This window comes from Anastrepha ludens, chromosome 2 (assembly GCF_028408465.1).
Source record: "Anastrepha ludens isolate Willacy chromosome 2, idAnaLude1.1, whole genome shotgun sequence".
NCBI lineage: Eukaryota > Metazoa > Arthropoda > Insecta > Diptera > Tephritidae > Anastrepha > Anastrepha ludens.
The window spans coordinates 154,773,413-154,797,876 of record NC_071498.1 but is presented as its reverse complement, the minus strand read 5'-3'; the positions used below and the strand labels follow the sequence as shown (position 1 = coordinate 154,797,876).

The following is a 24,464-nucleotide window of genomic DNA, read 5'->3' as shown; positions in this document are numbered from 1 at the left end:
TCCTCATTTTTGCATCAGTAAAATTAAACAAACGCCGTAGCCGAATGAGTTGGTGCGTGACTACTATTCAGAATTCACAGAGAGAACGTCAGTTCGAATCTCGGTGAAAACACCAAAATTAAGGAAAACTATTTTTCTAATAGTGCTCACCCCTCAGCAGGCAATGGCAAAATACCGAGTGTATTTCTGCCATGAAAAAAAGCCCCTCATAAACATATCATAAAATAAAAAAATAAAATAACTGTATAAAAAAAATTTTTTTCTTGTGATTCGAACCAAGGATTTTGGATCGGAAGCCCACATTGCTAGCCGCTCGGCTACCGCGTCATGCTGTCGGCGCTGGCCTAAAAGTTATTTAGTTCGTCACTACGTGTATATGTAATATTCGTAGCCAAGAGTGTCGCTTTTTTCGTTTCACTTTTTCTCAAATCACTCCCAACGATTCTAAAGAAGTTTTCACTTCAAAAAACAGCATAAAAAATGCTACTAGTTCTATAGTAAAACTTTAGATACGTTTCAAATGCTAAAACCGCTTAAATCTGAAATAATTAAATAAAATCGCATGAACAAAATATTGTATTTTTGAAAATTATATCTTTATTTAAGAAACGTCAGAATCGAAAAATAAATTTAAGTCAGAAATAGAATCAGACAATACCCACATGTTGCTGCGCGCTCGTTTAGGATTTGGCGTAAAATCACTTTCGTCACTTTAGGAAATGTACACGTCTGATCTAGATAGTTATGCAGGCGGTTCCATACTTGTAGGGTTAGCATTTCTGATGTAATCTGTGATGAGTTTTTGCTTAGCTGGTTTAGCTTAGCTTAGCTGTCGATGACGATCTGTACGTAACAATATTAGAAAATTTAAGCTGGAATCAAAGGATATATCATATATTGATTTTGAGCAAATAAAATTCCAACACCGACGCTAAAAAAACAAAAAAGTCAAGAATATTTTTATTTTGATAATGATATTGATGTATTTGAAAAATAATAAGTTTTGTAAAAAAATAAATAAATAAATAACTTAGTTCTTTAAACGGTTGTTTATAATTTAAATATTTCCTTATTTCTACCTAATTATATCAATATCATCATTTCGAGAACATTTTTGACATTCCGGGAACGGTTGATCATTTTCGGGAACATTACAATATTTCAATCAAATACGCATAAATGGTGGTATTAAATATTATATAACTATATATTTATTAGATTACAGAACTTTTGTTCTGTACATATTACGTTAATTCGATTATAAGAGTTTTAAATATTTTGAAATTTCTTAAATTTTATGCGGAATAATAGCAACTTCTGTAATTTTTTGACGTATTTTGCTTGTAGAAAATTTTGAATGTATTGATTTCATTATTGCTTATTCAATAAAGATACATAATATACCCATGTTTTTAAACAAAGCTCAAATTCTGCGCTTTGTTTGGTTTTGGCGGATTTTATGAAACTTCCCGAAATGATGGTTTTCTACAAGATATTTACTACTAAGCAATATTACTAAAGAAATAAAGAATTCTGTGCGCTGCCCTGTAAAGGTTTAAAAATATACAAATTAAGCAACAGTATAAACTAATAGTCATCATTATAGCTTGCAATTTTTTTTGTCATAAAACCGATTTTGAAATTCGCAACCTTGGTGATTTTGAGCCATTTAATGTGAAATCCGAATGTTCAAATGAAATTATGTTTTGTGGATTTATTTTTTCGGTTCATATGCGATAAGCTACGATACACCATGAGTGAAAAATGTGGTAAAAAAAAATGAAAAAACAAAAGAAATTGTTAAAGGATGCAAAAGAAGAGCACGAAAAATGCGTAACTTTGATAAAAAAATTAATAGTCTTATCATGCAAATTGTCAACAATTTTCAGAAGAAAAGAGATGATTTAAGAAAATCACAACAAAATAAAATAATCCTGACCATGTGGACTCGGGCTTTTAAGCACATATGCATCGAAAATATAATCCACAAAATTGAAAAAAAGACATGTTTTAAAATCTCAGAATACCATAATTACAATCATGTTTATTACAGTACGAATACCAAGACAATCACGTAATCATATTGGTCGACAAGTAATAATAGGCGCATGAGAAATGCCCGGAATAACGCGACATCAGAAGAACGTCAAGAACAAAATGAAGTAGTCAAACGATTGATGAATAATGTTATCCAAGCAACTATTTTAATTGGCAAATTCAAGAATGAAGACGTTCTAATACCAAGAATTCCAATGATTCCACCTGAATTGCCATTTGAATTCAAGCGTTTGCAACTGCCCATTCGTTTAGCAATTGCAATAACTATCAATAAATCTCAAGGGCAAATTTTAGAAATATGCGGGATGAATTTAGAAGAACCAGTATTCACCCATGGTCAACTATACGTTGGCTGTTTACGTGTTGGAAAACCAACAACATTATATATTTACTCAAAAGCAAATAGAAAAACAAAAAATATTGTTTATGCCAAAGCGCTTGAATAAAGAATAAAGAAATAAATAATATAAAAACCATATCTTTTCTGTTCTAAACCATATCTATTCTATTTTAGTGTGCCCAGCGAAGCGGGCCGAGTTTGCTAGTACCTTATATGCATAATGACACTTACGCTCTTCATTGGGGGTTTGGCCGCCTTGTGTGTGTCTTGACCTACAGAGGACCTACAATTTTATGCTGACTTCGAATGGTAGATGGTTTTTTATGAGGAGCTTTTTTATGGCAGAAATACACTCGAAGACTGCCCATTTTCATTTCATTTCATTTATTGCCCAAAATCATTTTAACATAGGAGTTTACAAAGTTATGATAAAATTAGATTGTTTAGCATTATCCTAACATACATTTGTAAGGCTGCTCATTGCCTGCTAAAAAGCGACCGCTATTAGAAAAACTTTTTCGCTTCGTGCCAGTGGTCTCGAGTCTTTGCCCTTCCGAAAGGCAGTCGCGCACCAACTCATTCGGCTACGGCGGCTGCGATCATAAGGTTACCTATTTACACATGGCGGAAAAGTCCCGGACCTAACGTGGAAAACACGTTGTTTTTGTTCAAAATTATACATCAAATTCATCAACGTAATTTCCATTCAGAACAACGCAATCATTCCAGCGCCGCTCTACCATTTCAATACCTCTTTTGTAGAACGATTTATCTTCTGCCTTAAAATTTTTAGTGATAACCTTTTACAGCAATATTTCTTGTCGACGAGCTTTTTATAGGTCTGCGCACAGCCAGTAGTCTCTAGAAGCCAAATCTGGTGAATACGTGGATGTGGGAGCAATTCGAGGTTCGAATTCATCTAGGCTTGCCATTGCCTTGCCATCACCAACTCGTTATTATTTTTGGTAAACAGTCAGCAAACACGGCACTCACTTTGAACAGAGCTTTTTCATACTCAAATGCTCAATATAAATCCAACACATCTTTACGATGCCAGTTAACTCCCACAACTTTATTTTTCGGTCATCATTCAAAACGATTTTATGGATTTTTTTGATGTTTTCCGCATCATTTGGACGTCCACTGCGTTGTGCATCATCGGTGTCTCTACGCCCACATTTGAAGTGAGCAAACCATCGTTTTATTGTTACTTCTGATGAAGCGGAGTTCCCATAACTCTTTGCAAGCCATTGCTTCGCTTGAATGGTATTTTATCCAATCAAGAAACAGTGCACACTAAGTGACGAACTAATGAATAGAATATCATGAAATTTTAACAGCTGGTTTAAGGTTAGGTTTAAGGCGTATGCAATAAAACTAGTGCCACATATTTATTAGGCCCGAAACTTTTCAGCCCATGTGTTACAGTATTGCTTGGTTGGTTGGTTCAAGTGGGGATTCATCCGGAATCCAACTAGCGCTTCCGCACCATTTTGTTGCCACATCCTCGCTACCAACTTGTTTAGCGGTTATTTACAGCATGACTATATCCAATCTGTGCGGTTTAAGGGCTCTATTATATCGTGGACGTCAAAATGCCGTGATTTTCTGACTTATTAAAAAGTTTCAGGTTATGTTTATGCAACCCATAAAGGAGGAAGACCACGAAAAACTTAAAGGCAAGATGACTACGTAGGCTAGGTTAGGTTGAAGCGGTTGTCCTGTGCGACATACTCAGGCTCATAGCCCATTGTGATGCCTCGTAGGGAGCTTTCCCTATTTCTCCTAAAATCAGTGTGTGCTTTTAAAAAATTTTAGAATACCTCCTATTTCTGAAGAACTGACATCTTCCAATTCGCTCAAAAATTGTCTGTGCGTTTAGCATTGAGAGTCGGCCACAGTTGACGGGCGATTTTGCAAGTGCCTTCATTACGTCATCTTTCGTTTGCTTTCCTTACGATTTCTTCAAGGATGAGTAGCTTACATGTTTGTAAGGGTATACCCTTGTACTCATCGGTCAATTTGGTGCCGAGTCTCGCTAGTTCATTGGCTCTGCAGTTACCCTCAATGTCGCGATGGCCAGGAACCCAAATGACTCGGCCATATCGTTGAGAGATGTGCGGCATTTCATGCCTATCTTGGAGGTTGCCGACCGTAGCTTTTATTTGAGTGTTCAGCCTTATTGCCGTACTACGTGCGATATCTTTTGCCTGCAGATCTACCGGAGATGACTCTCTAATTAGAAAAAGAATTCAAAGCGATCCTACTTTGCCAGTAAGAGCTTGGAGCATTAAAAGACGAGCAGTGTAGGCCGAACTGGTCAGTCGGCGAACAGCGAGAAAGCAAGAAATCAAGACTTCAGTTTGTAAAATCTCAACTGAGCTGGATAGTTCAGAAATGAAAAACCTTATTCCTTTTTGATGAATCCAAATAAAATATAAAAGATTCAGACGATATAAGGCGAGTAAGAAGGTCAATACAACAACGATTAAATCCTAGGTAATGCGTTGTAACGACTAAGCGGGGGAAATATTTTGGTCTGGGGATACTTCTCTATTCATCGAACACAGAAAGCTATAACACGGAGGTTCCTGCAGGATAGCGATCTTAAACATACGACTAGGTACTGTAAAACGTTGTTTCTCCGTGTTATCTCTCGAAGTGGTGATCACAATTGACCACTGAGATCTTGTAATTTAACACCTTGTGACTTTTTTCTTTGCGGCCACGTGAAAGAGAAGATCTACGCCAACAGTCCAGGGTCGATTCAAGACCTCAAAGATGGAGTTCGTGAGGCTATCGAGGACATAGGGCAGCCACTTTGCAATTCAGTTTTGGAAAATTTCATGAAAAGGATATTGTCCTGTAAGCGTGGTCGTGGTGGCCATTTGTATGGTGTTATTTTCCACTATTAACGGTATACCTTCCTCTTTATAATGAAATAAACATCCGATCATTTATATCAAAAAAAGCATTTTTCATTGAATATCAAAATAACACCTCTTACGATGTTAAAAACCCTAAATTAAGGGAGGGGTGTTTTAGTTTTGGTCATTTCATTTTTGTATGCTTTGGATATTTTCAATTTTAGTTCTTTTTATTTTAAAAGTGTTAAATGAATACCAATCCGTCAATAAAACTTTTCATCATATACTCACACTACACAGTGCAACAAAACGAAAAAAAAATTTATTATATATTATATAAAAATCTCTTTTTGAAATGTAGCCTATGTTTCAACCCTTAATTTGAGCTGCAGAATTCTAGATTCTAATTTATTTTAGATTCTAAATTCTTTCAGATTCTCTTTTCAGAAGCAAACGAGACCTTCCTATGCTACCACCAGCTGGTAGCGCATCGAATACTTTCACAGCCTGAGCATTTGTATTCATTTGGACGATATGACCCAGCCAACGGAGCTGGTCGTAATGCTCATACAGCTCATTGTTCCATCGCCTACGATACTCGCCGTCACTAACGTTCAAAGATCCGAAAATCTTCCGCAGAACCATTCGTTTTCGTCGCCAGCATGACTACTACGATAGTAAACAATAAAGGTGAAGAATTCTGATTTGTACTGAGCTTACTATTAAGCTATCATTGACAAATAGTATCTAAAAATGGAAGGAACGTAGAATTATGACATTTTTATTTTTTATATTACCCTTTGTAGCGACGCCTTAGACTCAAGGCGAATCTATTAAAGCGGGTAGCATTAGACCAGCTGATTTGTTTTTTTCCTTCGCCGTGTACATTCGGATGTCAGCACAAAATTAAATTACGAATCGTATTATTTACATTCAAATTTGTAATTTGAAAACCGAAATTTTGTAATGAATTTAAGTTCAGAAGGCTTTTTATAAGTAAATAAAATAATGAGAAAGTGCCCGATTTTTTTTAAATAAATAAATCACTTCTTTGTTTTCCACTTTGACGTGATATTTTAATGTACACAATGTTGTTGTTGGGATAGCGTATAGCGAATCAATTAAAAGTGGTATCAGTGAATCAGCTGATTTGTTTTTCGCCGTGTTCAAGTGGCTGTCAGCATAGAGCAAAACAAGGTGAATTCATTATTTATTTCAATCTTTCATTTTCTACTTTACCAATACTTTGCCAGGGCAATCAAACGTACAAAATATTGTTGCTGGTCTAATGCTACCACCTTTAATGAATTCGCTTTACCTGAAACTAAAAAAATAAATAAAAAATCGCGTAAGTTGAAAAAATGCGTGTAGCGTAGCACACATAACAGAAGTGAAACTTTCAAGGCAGACAAAGAAAGAGGGAGAAACCCGAGAGAGAATGAGAGAGAGAGAGAGAGAGAGAGAGAGAGAGAGAGAGAGAGAGAGAGAGAAAGATTATATATCTAAATAAATTCACAACATTTGTAGAGAATACAAATAGACAAAATTTACAAAAAACGGAGCAAGGTCGACCGGTGTAGGTAAACGCCGGACCCAAACCGTGGCAACAACGCGCACTACTCCGAGCGTTTATCACCCGCACAAACGAAACTAAACGAGCGATTCCAGGAACGCAACAACGGCACAAATTACCGCAAGGCAATACCAATAAATCCGACGCCGGAGTGGATAGCACTTTATAGTACGCACAAGCACTAGCCAGGAAACGGAAATAATGAGAGCGATTCCACGACAGTCGGTTCTACGTTACCGAAACGACCCGGATTTATATCCGGCCAAGGACTGCCACTCCAGCAGCATTCTCCGTATGTAAATATGGGGAATGTTTATGCTGCTACAACAATAAGCGCCAAAAAGTAGGCACCAGAAAACAACGCCAAAAAATTCGGAGCAAAAAACGCCCCAAACAGTAGGCACCAAGAAAATATAACGCCAAAAAGTAGGCACCAAAAATATATTTCCTACAGGTTTGCACCAACAAACAAGCGCCAAAAAGTAGGCAGTTTTATTTCTTACTAGAAATTAGCAACCACAAGGAAAATCTCAGGAAAAATAGCCTAAAGTGTATCTAAGATATATATAAGGTATAGCTCTCTCTCTCCTTTTCCTCTATGTTATATCTGTTTTCTCTCTCGCGGAACGAAAATGCCCAAAACGTTGTTTGACCTTGAAATTTTACTCTCCATTCTGGCTCGTCCATCGACGCCTAAGAAGTTTGACTTCAAAAATAAAAAAAATACGCGTTGTTCTTCATCCATCCTTTAAGCCACCAATGAACCAATGAACCGTAAAGCGCAATACTGTTTGATATAAATTAACCTGTTTAGAATATAATGATAACGATTTTTAATTTGTTCACTTTTATTACAAGTTATTTATTCCTCCTAATAAACATCCTTTTTATAAATTTTAAAACCACCTTTAAAAACAACACGAACTTATGGGCTGACCTATACTTAGGGGTTACCGGTTTAATGAACAGTTGCAGTGGCGAGTCTGCTACAATTTTAATTAAACAATTCGAATCAACCAAAACCATGAACATTATTATTTACTGATCTCTATTCTACCCTGCTCTAACTTACTGCTACCCTATTTACAGTTTCTGTCGCTGCTGCGCTGCCGTCATTGCCTCTTCCAGCGCATCCGCTATTGTTACAGTTGTTTAATGCAATTTAACATAGCAGACTTATCGTCAGCATTTCTTGTGGGAAAATAATTTGTGGGTAGCTGCCCTTGATATTGACGTAGCACATTTGGTTATTGTAGCAGCACATAAGCAGGTGCAGTTTCTTATTATTTCAAAATAAGTTGGAATGACAAGTGTCAGCCACCAAAGGAATCTGCAAGTTTGTGTGAATAAGCACATAGCCGATGTTAACTTATATTCGAAATAATTTTTTATTTTTTTATTTCAATATATTTATTGATAGAAACTTTTTACAATTAAAAAAAGCTTAATAATAAAATAAAAAATCGCATAAATTAACAAATAGAAAATAAATTATGTGTCGAATGAAATACTTTTTAAATTAATTACAAGTAAAATAAATAATATTAATAATAAATATGCCGCTAGCATTGAATTTCCATAACGGTTAACAATTAATAGGTATTTAGTGCTTTCCACCTTCACATTCTTAAATGACTTAAATTCTAAGCAATCGCGCAACCTCCACTGACTATTGAAGTGGTTGGTACTTCAGTTACAAACTTTAACACAAAAAGGTGCATTAAGTTTCAAGAACATTTAATTTGCTTAGCCAATTTACTGCCAACCAGTTAAGTTTTTCCAAAGTGCAATTTACAGCTATTCTTCTCAGAAATTGCTTTCACTGCGGACGCTTACTCTAGTGCCGGGAAGTATGCAAACTCTAAAGTGATGCAAAGTCATTAGAACTTGAACGCTATTACGGCATGATTATGTGTTTATGTATCGTTGCATACTTACAGGCGCTCAAGTTTCGAAAATACGTACACGAAAGCAATATTGAAAATGAATTTCCTTACAGCAAGAAAACAAAACAAAATGAAAACTTAATAGTTTTCCAAAACAATACGAAACGACTTCAAAGTGAATGAATATTTATGCCTACTCGTAAAATACCTAAATGAATAAATAAATAATCAACTTACGCACTAATCCTATGTACAAAAGCAAAAGTAGTAAACAAAAGACTATCAAATTGAAAATCCATTGACTATTCAACGCTGCCGGGTAGCAAACTGTATTGGCTGTTTACGCTGTTTTTGTAGCACGCGCAACACTGGCAGTTAGTCAATTTAAAGTTTTGGTATTTTTGTTGTTTGTTGATGTTTTTTTTTGGCGCCTGAAATGCTACTAAGTAATATTTGGGCGCTCTCTACAAAGGCCAATATCTTTCATTCTTCTATGCGAAATGATTGATTTTGTGCCATTCACTTGTCCGATACGCCACCAAAAGCTACTCATTCCGTATTAATGCTGCATTGCGGATACAGGCGTAGACAATCTCTTTGATCCTGACCATCACGAGCTGCTTGTATGAAACGGTAGAAACGAATAACGGCACCATTTGGATTCGACACGGGTTGCAATTCACTTGTATCACTGCGTAAATTTGATTATCAGCATTTCAGAATTTGATGAAGTTATTGTTGTTGTTGTTGCATGTAAAGAGAGGGGGAAAATAGAGATTAATGATTAATGATAGACAAGAAGTGCGAGTAAGTACAATATATCTGGTTGTATTGACCTTGATGAAATTTTAGTGGGAAATTTCCATTAAGGTGAGTAATGAGAACTGAGCTTAACATCTAACAACAAATCGCGTATTAAAAAAAATCTCATTACAAGTATATACCGGAAATGGTAGTAATGGTGTGATGAGTAAAAGTTACCCAGGAAAAATTTCACACATGAAACTGTGAATTTTACAAGGATTCGCTTTTGTATTCTGCGCATTCGCAACTGTAACTGAGCTGACAAGTGACGAACAAATTGGATTCGGATATATGACACGAAACGGTGATTACAAGAGGCGAAAGTGAACAGAGACTGGTGTGTTTTGAGGAGGGTATTTTCGGCAAGCGAAAGTGATTAAAAGTGGAGATGCACAAAAAGCGAAAGAGAAAGGAACCGGGGACGAAAGGAACCGCACATCACAAGAGACAGATTAGACGCGGACATATACAAGAAACGGGAGTAAATCGAAACGCTGTGCTGCAATTCGTTACTTTTACCGACAAATTTGATATTTTTTAGGATAAATCTACACATAATGCTTTCACTTGCGAGTTTTATTTGTTCTTTTTCAGTGAGTTAGAAGATTCATCTCGCCCAAAAGATGGAATTAATTCTTGAAAATTTTTGTGCGATGATTTATTACGATTTTCGACGTCGATTGATCGAGATCTTCGACTTTTGGTGTTAAAGCACCATATTTAGCCACGATGGAACGCTGGTACTAGTACGAGTTCCAACGCGGCCGTCGACCCTTGCAGAATGAATTTCGAATTTGAACAACTGAAAACGGTATGTTGTGCCAGAAAAAATCGAAGCTGCGCTTCAAGACCGCCGTGTGGCATATCGCGATATCGAGACCAGCATATATTCAAAATTGCATGAAAATTTGATCCTCAAGAAAATTTGTTCTCGTTGAATACCGCATAATTTGACAACTGTCCAAAAAGAAGGCTTGTGTCGATGTGTTTACGAAAATGTTGAAGAAGTTCAGTCGTGGTGGTTCAAGACACGTCTATGGCATCGTAAATGGTGACGAATTTGGGCTGTATGCAGATGAGCCGGAAACAAAGCAGCGATCGATAGAGCGGGAATCCAAAACAAGCTTAATTCATGAAAAGTTGTTTGCGTAAGAATCACCTCAAAGCAAATGATTGCCGGCTTTCTGGAAATTTTGGTCAAGTCGCAGCTGTACAATACAGAAACTTAAAACAGTAGTACAAAACTATTTGTGTGGCAGAAGTTTTCCGAGAATTAAGGAAAACCAAACGCTGAAGACATATCATCCTTCACCAAGGCAATGCGAGCTGCCACGTTTCAGCTCACACAATAGAGTTTTGGAGTACTCAAAAGATAGAGTTAATGGGCCATCCGCCTCACAGTCCTAATTTGTCCGCTAATGAACATCAACATTAAAATGCAAGGAAAACTTTTTAAAGTTTCGAAACAGATGGCTTTGGAGGTATCCAATTGTGAGTGGTAAAAGTGCTTTGAAAATTGTTTGAAGTGAATGCAGAAGTATATTGACGCCCAACGTGAATGTTTTGAGAATCAAGAAAGTCATTTTCATTATTATTTTGCTCTATCTTTGTTATGGGGCGCAAATATTTAAGACAAACCCCGTACTCCCGAAGTATACTCTCTCAGACTCTCTTTTGCCTTCCTTATTTTCTCACTGTGCCTAAATACATGTATTGAACAGTACATAAAAAAAAATAAATAATTGGCGCGTACACTTCTGTTAGGCCGAGCTCCTCCTCCTATTTGTGGTGTGCGTCTTGATGTTGTTCCACAAATGGAGGGACCTACAGTTTCAAGCCGACTCCGAACGGCAGATATTTTTATGAGGAGCTTTTTCATGGCAGAAATACACTCGGAGGTTTGCCATTGCCTGCCGAGGGGCGACCGCTATTAGAAAAATGTTTTTATTAATTTTGCTTTCACCGATATTCGAACCAATGACCTCTCTGTGAATTCCGAATGGTAATCACGCACCAACCCATTCGGCTACGGCGGCCGTACATAAGCATGGTGAAAATAATTGAGAAGGTGTGGCCAATAACAGACCGTTATGCCGCTCTCTGCGAGTACAACAGAATCAGATAGGCTGACGTAACTGCGGTCACGAAGCGGTTTGTTTACAAAAAAACTAAAACTGCGATTGTGTTAGTGATAGACGAAAAGAATTCAATGCAATGTCACTTCATTGCTGCCTGAACAACGACTGATTGGGCGAGTGTGTGGATGTGTGTTTGAACGGATGTGTGAATATGTGAGAAATTATCGCAGAGAATTCGGCTGCCGAATCATGACATAACATGTCAGCTGAATTTCCCTCTCAATTTTCTTTTTCTCCATAGTTCTTGGCCATATCTTGTAAATGTGTCATCCTTGGTACACTAGCAGTATCGGAGCAAAACTCTTAAAAGATGGTAAAGGTGGCTTGACTTTAGCGCACATTGCATGTTGCTACTTTTTTTATCAGGTGCATAAATTCAAAAATAAACAATTATTTTTGCTTATTGCTTCTATACAACACATCGCCCAAAACGTATTGGTTTCATAACCAAAATCAATAATTATTTTCTGTGGGGTTTAAAGGTTAGTGTAGGCTTTTAGGCGATTTATCACTAATAAAACTGCTTATCTCGCTTCGAATTTGTTATTGTATGAGAGAAAGTTAGATCAGTTGCGCTTATGGACGCTTCATATACCCAGTAGAACAAGGAATCATCGGTTGAGTAATCCGAGAGTACTCACTCCTCTTTACATTCAGTACCTCCCTAGATATGCGTGCTCTTTTGTATACCTGCTTTTTCCATTGTTCGCCCTATCATAAAGCGTAAAAGAAAAACTCCATTTCACCACCCAAATGAACAATGAGATAGTTTTTGCCAATAATTTCGCATTTGTCTCAGCCAAGCAATGGGAGTTTTGTAGAATCATTTCTCAAACCTTCTATATAAAAAATTTAAGAGTCATCTGTGAAACTTCCTAAACAAGCAATTAAGAATACTCGTATAAACCTCATAAACGAGCAATGAGAGACTAGCAAAGTAGCAAAATTCTCCATTTGTAAGCGATAAGACTGGAATGTTTTTTTGGTTCAATATCTTAATTTATTTCAGACACAATGTCACAATATTCTTTTCTATAATTTACGATTTTTTCAATTGCTAAATTAAAAATAAAAAATAACAGAGAAATCTCATTCATGGCTATAAAATCATATCAAGAGGAGAGTGCTCGTTTAATCATCGCATGTGGAGATCTCCCCTTTTGCTCCAAAATGAATAACATTAGAGTACATAACGGAGACATCTCTTCTCGCGCTTTTATTCATTGCATGGGGAGACCTCACTTCAAGTTCAACTGACCATATATATTCACATACATATATACATAACCATATGGGCATTTATGTATGTGCATGTACGTAACTTTGCATTTCATGCGTGCTGCCTTCCGGGCAGCGCTACCCACGTAAGTTAAAAAAAAAAACAAAAAAAAAAAGGACGTGATGGAGACAATTTTCTGAGTACTCAATGTGACACATTCTCCGTTAAACATTAAAATTCACAGCTGGATTGACATTTTTTTTAATGAATAGGATTATTCCCTCTGCCTTCTTCCGTCAATTGCTTCAACCGTTTATTGCACACGCTGAAAGTGGATAATTACGTGCAGCCATGGCGCCAAGTTCTGCTGTAGGGATATTAAAATCCTTGTTTGATTTCTTACGAGAAAATAAGTGCTTTGTCATGTTTTATCGCTTATTTTCAATTCACTTTGAGGAGTGAAAAGTTCTTAATGGATTATGTGATGAGTCTCTCAGCTAAATGTGAATATGAAAAAGGAAGGAGTTTTTGGAACATGTTGCATACTGTTATATTATCGCTGATGGAAGAAATATCTCATATTTTTGTAAATAAAATTTATAACACTGTAAAGTAAACTCCCAACTTGCCGTATAACAATGCAAAGGAGGTTAGGGGTCATTTCCGTCCTGCACCTTTTTTTAATACGATTTCTGTTTCTGCTTAAGGGTGTCAAAGTTGTTTGCTTATTAGAAAGGAATGGCATGTGATATACTCTTACTTCTAAATTTCATATAAAATATTGCGAGGAAATTCTCTGGGAACATATAAACCCTCTACATTCTTAATACAGGTATATGAGGATTTTTGTTGTATTTTCAGGGGAAAACGGCGCAAAATTCCATCTTTGTATTTAAATAGTCGGTTTCATAAAAAGTTAGCTTTAATCAAAGCTTTAATTCATTCTCTCTATTTCCACATATATAGAATTTGGTGCCTTGATTTTATTCTATACGTTTATGTACTCAATCGTAGCCCTTCCCATGCAAGTATCAGTTCCTTTCTGTTTTCCTGAAACGGACAAAAAATATTTCTTTGAGAAGGGAGTAGAGGGTTAAAATGTTACAAAAAAGGAATATTCCACATAATCCACATATTTTATATTATTGATTGCCTATGTCATGGTAAACTTAGATTTTTCAAAAAAAAAAAAAAAAAAAGACGAAAACTCTTAAAACGGTGTATGACGGATAGTATTGTTTAACTCTCTTCAAAAATATACAGTTCTAAAAACCTTCTTATGTTGTTTTTTTTTGTTATGTACGATGTAATTGTTAGAAAATGAAAATAGGCTAAGAGAGACATCACGAATCGCTGAGAATGCAACACATTTGTATATTAGCGCCAGCAGCTATCGCGTCCATTTTCAGGGGTGATACGATCCCAGTTCGTTAGAGACGAATTCTAATGCACTGAGCTGCAGATGTCGATTTTTCATAAAGCTCAGTTAATTCTTCTTCCATAATTTGCCGCATTTGTTAGCCGAAAACAGTTCTTCGTCACAATTAATCTTTTCCAACATTAGATAAGAGAATGTGCCGGTGGTGGGTAATTCTCTCTGAGAGTTTGCTTAAAATCGAACAGTGTGGAGAACTACTTTTTCATTCCGTTAGTTTAGGTGTTATAACAGCAGCGGGTAGCCACTTACGGAGAGTTTGCGAGTGACTTAGCATTTCTTGCATAAGGCGGTGTGGATTCATTGCTAATTATAAGTAAAGTCTTTGATACTGACAACTTTTTTCTGCTCAAAATCTTGGTCTCCAAACAGTATTTGTTGGGTCCAATTGAGTATTCGATTAAAATAAGTCCTTTGTTCTCCTACATGCATGCATAGTGAAATATGTGCTTCTGTGAAATTAGTTTTTATTATAAACACATTAAGGTTTTTCAACTCTTGTTATTTGTTATAATTTTCTGCGAAAATATGTTGCTTGTGATTGAAAAGAAATATGTATGTACATATATAAAGGGAATATTTTGGAAAATAAATTAGAGAAAAATAGTAATTGTGAAAGTGAAGCAGCGAATTTTATATTTGGATTTTATTACCGCATCATTATTGGACAAGGATACAGGACTCTCCCCGCAACATTAGCATTCGCTTTTCGATTAGTCCAATTTTCGTCTCGGCGGTTGTTCTCATGATTGCCTATAGTGAAATTTTGTAGCGTTTTAAACAAAAATGGGAGATTTGCAATGTAAGTGGTGCCAAAACTGCAAGCGAGGTACATCATTTAACTATTCAACAATACAAAAAATAAAATAAGAAATTAGAAGAAGAATTTCCATGCAGTAGTATTATTGCTTTGATTATGCTATGCATGGCGGACGGTTTCAGGTTCGGCTAAATACCCAAAGGCAAAATTTGCTTAGTTGCATATGTCCGCTTCAAGGCCAACCAAAGTTGAATCGAACTTCAGAGTATAACATAAAATAAGTTTTTAGTCTTAAGACTCCATCACAACCAGAAGGTTGCCTGTGTAAAATTAAAGAACCATTATTATTCAAAAATATAAGTCGCGCGATCAATTCTTCGGAAAGCTTGTTCTTATTTCCTATATATACGAAGCTTCCCCTGTAGAAGATTGCATATCAGCTTTTCAGATAGATTTCCAGGTTGATGTTATGTTTCTCTAAGGCTTTTTACAGAGTTTCACATTCAATCATTGTTAAATATTAGCAACTTGGCGTCCATTTCATATTTCTCCGTTGATTGGAGTCCTATCTCCTGAAGCGGAGTTGTGTTGTTGACAATCATCAGTCAAATTCTTTTATTGGGTCACCTGGAGTCCCACAAGGTAGTCTTTTGGATCCTTTGCTATTTTCCTTGTGTATCAATGACATAAAAACTGCTTTTAAAATGCCGAGTTTTTACTTTATGCTGACGACCTTAAAATCTATTCTACTGTAAAAAACTTATCCGATTCACAAATGCTCCAAAATGAGCTTGATACAGTTCTGTTTTGGCCTACTGGTAATCAACTATTTTTAAATATTTTGAAATGCTACCACATAACTTTCGCCAATTGCTTTTCTCCTTTGATGACATCTTATTTTATCTCTCATTGTTTTGAGATCTCTGAGATCGGTCAGTGAAATATTGGACTTAGCAGTCATTTTTGACTCAAAGTTCACTTTTACTATACAATTTCGAGAATATTAGCGTTTATAAGACGCAAAAGTGCACAATTCGCAAGTCCTTATACTTTTAAATGGCTCTACACATTATTTGCTCGTTCCCAAGTGGAATATGTATCCTTCATCTGGAGGCCTTATCATACCTGTCACATAACTTAAACTGAACGTAGAAAATAAGTCTTCATTGGCATTGCTCTACGTTCCCTTCTTTTTCATAACCTTATATCCACATATTATTCTAGATGCCTGCTTATCAATTAGAAATCTGTGCAGCCTCGGCGGTCTATTTGTCTTTTTTTATCTTCCCTGCTTGAGTTGTGGATTGCCCCACCCTTCTGGAGCAAATCTATTTTCATACCCCATCTCAAGCGCTTTGTAATTTAGATGTTTTCGATATTGGATTTATAAGAACTCTGTATGCAAAGAATGCAACAGTCGTGAAAGCTCTGATCGAATTCAATACTATTTACCAATCCATTAGGATCAAACTTCGCTTATTCTAAACACTCTTTAAACTTCTTAATTATGTCTGTAAATAATTTGATTTTGTATGTTTTGTTTACTTCCAAAAAGACAAAAAAAAAAAAAACACAATACAATAAAATACATTAAATAAAGTTTCGCAGACTTAGAGTTTTTGATTAAAACCTTGGGTATGAAATAGCGAATGAAGGAAAAAGTTTGTTCTAATAGCGTTCGACGCCCAGCAGGCGAGTGTATTTCTGCCATAAAAAAACTCCTCATAAAAAAACTATCTGGCGCTCCAAGACAGCATAAAACTGCGAGTCCCTCCATTTGTGGAATAACATCAAGACGCACACCACAAATAGGAAGAGGTTATGCATAAGTGTATTTAAGCCGGTTCTGGAAATTACTGTGCATTTTATTATTACTAAATTTTATTTCTAAATATTGTTACGCAAAGCTGTCAACCATGGTGAAACGATTTATAGAGGTGTGCTCGATGGGCACCCCATTTCTCATGTACCAAGTGCAAAATCACTTAGAAAGTAAGAAAATATATGAAAGATTTAAGGAAAATATATATTTTGCATCGCGAAAAGATTTTTAGAGCTATGCTTTTGAATCTACCATTATTCGACTCTGAGTGAAATTGACAGAATTAGCTGAAGGGCGGACGTCACTTGCGATGTGTTTACAAAAAAACGGAGATGTGTTGGTGATATAGGGAAAATATCAACCGATAACACTTCGTGGCCATCTGAACAACGACTGATTCGATGAGTGTGAAATGATCATGCAGAATTCGGCTGCATGAATAATTAATTTATGAATTATTGATGCATTAATATTGGGGAATAACAGCGTATTTTTTTTGAGAGTTAATGAATAAATATAAAAAATAAAAAATTGCAAAAAATTAAATACTAAATTTTTTGTAATACAATGTTGTGCACAAGTAGAATTAATTTCACTTTGTCGCAATCATCGAAATTAACTATTTTGGTATACGGAATAAAAATATATCTGTTTATGTATATACGTTTGGTTTCCGTTCCACTGATAAATGCAACGCAACACAATGAAATGCTTGTCATCAACGCTATTGTCATTTCCTTTAGTTGCTTCTGCTTCTGGTTATTCTTATTTTCCTATTTAATGTCATTGTTGATTCCTCGCTTGAGTAAATTTGCGTGCCTTAATGGCATTACTGGCGTCAGTCAGTCTCACAACGACGTTCGGTGCAGTCAAGAATATAAAAAAAGCACAACCCTGCAAATGGAATACTTTTGTAAACATGAAATGGCTAAATTACACAGATTTACTGTTATGATTCATTTTGACTGACGGCAGATGCACAAATTATGCATGACTGAGTGAGTAAAAACTTATTAAAGAAAAGTTGCTGAAATCAGAGATAATGCGAAATAGTAATCTGTGGCTTCCTACTGAGTTCGAAATTCGTATTTGATAACGAATTAGCGAAAGAAAGTAAATTTTATATGCAGGGTGTGTTTTAAGCGCTTGAGAACTTGAAGTGATACTAAAAAACTGAAATATTGTTGGACTGAAGTTTTTTCATTATAATCTAGACGATAATTTTATGGCATTTATTTTTGAATATTATTAGATTTATAGGAGGCTTGCTCTTCGTCCTCATGGTCCTTAATGCCCTGCACCTATGAGTTTCAAGGCACATTGGACCAGTCCAACTTTCTACCAAATAACAACTACTTCTTCCAAATCTGGCGGTATGCCGTAAATAATGGCTTGAATATTACAATACATCGATTCTTAAGCGCCCTATGCGGCATTTTGAGTCCTCTTGTTGGAGTCCAAGATCGTTGATGTTTAGCGAATACATTTTTAAAAACAAAACGGTAGCTTCTTCCTCATTTGAAAAGAAATAAAGACCGGTGATGGCGCCAGTGCTCTATGAACTTCTCGAGCATATTATTATTTTTTGTTTCATCATGGAAAGACACACACCTCAAGAAGGTTTACAATTACATTTGTATTACCAAAACCGACGCTCTGTGAAAAGTGTTCATCGCACGCTCACGCTTTTGGTGTGCATAACCGTTCAGCGATGAGACCCATTTATGGGTTGCCCATTTTCGACGGACCCGACGGATTTCGATGACTCTTTGGGCCCATTCCAATCGACGAGGCTTGTCCGCAGGCAACAATTTTTGCGTCAATTGAATCTTACACGCGAATAAATGCAAATCAATGCGGATAATTCGTTGTAAAGTGGTCCGAGCAATGCCCAACTGCTGAGAACGTCGATTTTGGGATTTCCTTGGCGACGCCTTGGTCGGTTTTGATTTGACCTCTTTGGATTAGAAAGAGCATCACCAGTCGAAAACCTTTCGTACACACGTTTAATGGTGCACTTAGAAGGCGCACTTTTCACATTATTTAATTTTTTATACGCACGTTGAGTTTTCACAATTGACTTCTTTTGTTGAATGTAAATTTCAACAATTTGGGAGCGCTCGCGTGACGTGTACTGTTCCATGGTAAAAATTTGCTAGGACTGACGTTTCCAACGCGGTATGTCATTAAGCGATCTGACGTCTCTGTCAAAAGATCCGGGGTTGCCAAATGGGCCCGTCGAATATTGGCAACCCTGTAGGTAATATTGCTGTATTTGGGCCAAAGAGCAACTCGAAGCCATTCAAGAACACCCATTAAATTCATTGAAAGCAACCGTTTGGTGCGGCCTCAAGGCAGGAGGAATCATCGACCCATATTTCTTCAAAGATGAGGCTGGCGCCAAAATAACATTGAATGGCGAACGCCATCGTGCCATGATAAACGACTTCTTTAAGCCGGGAATTGAAGCCTATGATCTGCACAACATTTGGTTCTAACAAAACGGCGCTACTTGCCACGGAACAATGGATTTATTACGTCGTAGTTTCGGTGACCAATTTAGCTGTCGTCTCGGGCCAGTTGATTGGCCACCAAAATCGTGTGACATCACACCTTTGGACTTCTATTTGTGGGAGTATGTAAAGCCTAATTTCTTTGTGGATAAACCAGCTGCAATGGAAGTATTGGAAGCCAACATTACTAAAGTTATTCACGAGATACCGACCGAAGTACTCCAACGAGTCATTCAAAATTGGTGTTAACGGATGACCGAATTACGGCCTAGTTGCGGCCAACATTTGAAAGGGATTATTTAAAAAAAAAAAACGGATATAAACCCTCCGGCTCTGAAAGTATTCGAAGCGGTAGCAATTGGTGGTAGCGGAGGAAGAGGAACGTCTCATCTGCTTTGGAAAAATCTTGGCTTCACTTGGTGTTTCCAACTGGCGCCGGTTAGTACGAGAAAGAAATGACTGACGCGCTTTGTTAAACTGGTCCAAAATCGCTTAAGAAGAGGAAGGAGTAGTAGCAATAGCAACACTTTCAATTTTTGTTTAAAAATTATATAATTATATTTTGTAGTAGCATTGGCTAAAGGTATAAAAAATGCACATTTTAGCAGTGCTCTCAGGAGGAAAAGATTATCGTATCTTCCCATCTACGGCTCAGACGCCAACGAAGAAACAAGGGCGGAGACTACGTTAATTTTTTCGTATATCACCAACATAATCCCAGTTCAGTTCAGTTTTAGTTTAACGTATAACCGACTGTCGTGGGAATGATTGCATACCTCATCTTCATCTCAGATTATCAGTGAAGTCCAAAATAAACAAGAAATTCGGTTCAGTGGATGTGAAAAAAAAAAAACAAAATCATCGAAACAAAAATGAGTTTCGAACAAAGAGCTAACATCAAACTTAGTTTTAAAATCGGTGAAACGTTTACAGAAACATTTGAATTGATGAAAAAAGTTTATGCCGATGATTGTCTGTCTCGTGCCAGAGTCCATGAGTGGTTTACACGTTTCAGAGATGGTTGTGAGGACATAAAAGGCAGTGAACAAATTAGTAATCACCGAAAACTCACCGAAATTGTTTGTAAGTTGATCAAAAATGAACCGAAATCATCGTTGAAATTCATGAAACCGGAGTTGAATATCTCCAAAATATCGATTTCTCGCATTTTAACTCATCATTTGCGCTTACGAAGGTCTGTTCGAAACGTTCGTTCCGCAGAAGTTAACGGAGGACCAAAAATTGCTCAGAATTCAATATTCGAAAGACTTCATTAAAAGGCGAGATAAGTCGAGAACTTCTTTTACAACAATGTAACTGGTGATGAAACGTTGTGTTTCCAACATCAACCTGAAACTTATGGTCAAAGTGATGAATGGAAGGCCCCAGACGAGCCACCACCCAAAAAATCGCGTTTGGCGAAGTCAAAAATCAAGTCGATGCTCATTTATTTTTACGATTCCAAGGGAATTGTCCATAAAGAGTTCGTGCCAATGGGCTAAACCATCAATGGAATTTTCTATCTTGACATTTTGAAGCGTTTGTTGCATCGCATTCGTCGAATTCGCGTTGAATACCACGAAGGAGGAAGCTGGCGCTTATTGTATGATAATGCGCCATCTCATCGATCCACTCTTGTGACTGACTTTTTGACTAGAAATCGCATTTTAACCATCAACCACTCACCGTATTCGCCTTATATTGCTCCCTATGATTTCTACCTATTCGGAAAATTGCATTTGGCCGTCAAAGGAAAAGGTTTTGCGTCCATAGAGGCCATCCAAAAGGCACGTACCGACATCCTGAAGGACATTCCGGATTCCGGTCAATGACCTGAAACACTCTTCCGAAAAGCTTTTAGATCGCGCAAAACATTGTATCGAGGGCAGAGGGGACTATTTTGAATAAATAAACTAGAAGTTATCAGAACAAAGCTCCTGTAGTTTTTATTTTAGTTCAGTCTTGTTTACTTTGGACTTCACCGTGTGTGATAGGCAAATATTATAAAAATTTGCTATCACAGACAAAATTTATATCTAAAATGATGCCGTCAAAACATTGTTCTTTCTAGTTCCCAAATTGTTCAGTTTAATCCATAATCCAATTCTGTGAATTGTTCATTTTAATCCATACACGTGGAACAAATTTAACTAAGTAATGACTTAAAATATTTATTTAATTCCTATTTTTACAAGAACATTTGTTAGTCTTGCGGAGCAAATATTTCATTGCAGAAGCCTGACAAATTCGAAAGTTTGCATTTTGCCTTCCTTTCGTAGGAGTTTTCATGCATACACATACATACATGCAAACATACACACATTCTTACATACATACTTCCATTTGCACGCGCGCATAATAAAATCCATCGAAGCTTAAAGCTGTCAGCAAAATGGGAGCGAGTTTGTCATCATTTGTCAAAATGCACAAGTTGCCCAAAACGACATATTCACAATACCAATACCAATACATGCGCACATAAATATGCAGCGATTCAAGAATAACAGACAAGCGTGCAATTTACGCTTCAAAATCATCAACATATTTGCTCCAATAATTTCAATTTGAGGCAACAAAAGTGATGAAAGTTTTTAACACAAAAATGGAGAGTGCATAGGGAAAAAGTTGAGAAATTAAATTACATTTAAATGTTTGAGAAAGTTGTGAAGTAGAGTACGAGGTGGAGCTACTAGATAACAAGGCTAACGTTGTGATGCATTTTATATTGATTTCATGTGTTTCTGATTAAGCGCTTGAGAACCTTCAATATGCCTACTTGCCTACAACCACGCGTGAGTATTAGCTTTTGCTCGAAACATTGCTGATTCTGTCAGCCCTTTCAGAATGTGAGCCATCCTAGCTTTCACCGTATCAGTGGAATCAAATCGTGCGCTTTTTAAGGCAGATTTCCTTTTTACCCTTCTGGGGTATCGCAAGATACGGTGGATAGTCTAATACAGGAATGTTGTATTTGGCTTAACATTTCTCGACAGACAATATGGAATCACCCGCCACTTAGTCTTGCTCTTATGTTAAACTGTGGAAACAGGAAGAATCTACTGTGAACAAGGCTGTGATGCTGCATTCGAAAGAGAAGGCTTCTTGCTAAACAGTTGGCGGTCGCTGGCGTTTATCGCTTGCTTACTTCTTTACTAGCGCCAGTCGCGTTATTTATTAAACCCGACATCCTATATCCGTGATTTTAAATGAAAATAATACTTTCGATTTCGAAGCTGCAGTAAATAGAAATTTTGAAAAAATCCATAAGCTACGAAAAGTAACAAAATAAATGTACTTTAACAATTCCAGGATTTTAGCTCGTAAACTTTTATTCTTCTTCTTAATAACCGCTTACGCGATTTTGGCCGAGTTTCTCGTGCTAACCGGTGCCAATTGGACAGACCAAGTGAAGCCAAGTCCTTCTTCACCTGATTTTTCCAACGCAGAGGAGGCCTTCCTCTTCCTGTACTACCACCAGCTGGTACCGCATCGAATACTTTCAGAGCCGGAGCGTTTGTATCCATTCGGACGACATGACCCAGCCAACGTAGCCGCTGGATCTTTATTCGCTGCGCTATGTCTATGTCGTCGTAAAGCTCATACAGCTCATCGTTCCATCGTCTGCGATATTCGCGGTTGACAACGTGCAAAGGTCCAAAAACCTTGCGGAGAATCTCTTCTCTCAAACACTCCAAGCGTCGCTTCATCGGATGTTATAATCGCCCACGCGTTTGTGCCATACGTTAGGAACCTTTCGGGTAGGTTGAATTACGAGACGGTATCTGAACTAGCAGTGGATAGAATACAGAAAATCTGTCATCTGGCATCAGACCGTTAACCGGCTCTCAGCGATTTTGAAGGAATAGGCGGGTTTGCACACGTAACAGGGGATGTGACAGCATTTTGTTTAGTTGTACGGAGAATGTTTATGCGGCTACAATAACAATTAGGTACCCAATTCGTGTGGGAGACATAGCAAGGCTAATGAGAGGGGATGATTCGGGTTTGATTAGGCATGCGAAGATTACAGATTACAATGATGATGATGGCAGGATGAACTATTGCGACCACACCGTGTGTATTTGGGAATTATATTAGAAGATAAGTCAGGCAGAGAAGGGCTACTTGTTGGGCCAACCCCATTTTTCGGCTTTAACAAAAATAATATAAAACAGAAATCCAAAAAAATGGATCCAAATAAAAACAAGGGAGTACTGAAACGTTACAAACGGCCTTAATCACTCGAAAAAGGGTTTGAGCTTCAAATCCAGCAAAGCAAAATGTGCTCTAACCATGGATGAAAAGGGCCTCAGATTACACTATGGAGCACTTATAGATCACTTTGCCTGTAATAAACCTTTCAATACAATAAGATTATCTAGTACAAGATTATGCAGGTTCTGCTGTGATGAAGAGGAGTCTATGTAACACTTAATCACCAACTGTGAGGCATTAGGCCACAGGGGACACAGAATCCTGGGTTCCTACCTACTAGAGGAGACCTACAATTGCTCCCTCCTAAGAAGCTAGTTCGATTCCTCGGTATAATAAATAATTATAATTAAGTAATTAAGGGCGCACAATAGATCAATCTGGTCGCAGTGCATAAAGGCCTTAGCCTAAGCCGTACAACCATTAACATTACCATCACCAGGCGGAAAAGAGAAGCAAGCGTATGAATCACTTTTTGTTTAAGCAGCCATTTTCAGAGGAAGATATTTTGGAAACTTTGCATGAAATTGACCCAAAAGATTCAGATTGTGGACAAATTCTAAGAAGTGGGTGAAAAACAATAATGAAGAGTTATTGAGTTACCTTGACCCAGACGATGAAATAATAATTGGTCAGATAATAACGTTGCACTTCTATTCATGGTGACCAGAACCAAGGTGACAGAAGGCTGATTACAGGCACTCAGCTATTTCAAGGAAGAAGCGGATTTGCTGATGTAACCGGGGTTATGACTGCGGTTTGCTTACGAGAAAACTGAGATTGCACTGGGGCTATACAAAAAAAAATCAATACAGCTTTGGTGGGATACGGTACACT

The 24,464-nt window shown here is 37.1% G+C and overlaps 1 protein-coding gene across 1 annotated transcript in view; it reads right to left on the bottom strand.

The window, feature by feature from the left end:
• Positions 1-8,306: 8,306 nt before the first annotated feature.
• Positions 8,307-24,464, bottom strand: part of LOC128855637 (uncharacterized) — a 103,572-nt gene continuing 87,414 nt past the window's right edge. Inside the window, exon 9 of the mRNA XM_054090693.1 lies at positions 8,307-9,415. Within this exon, the coding sequence (XP_053946668.1) occupies positions 9,274-9,415 (142 nt within the window). The 3' untranslated portion in view covers positions 8,307-9,273. The remainder of the gene's footprint in view (positions 9,416-24,464) is intronic.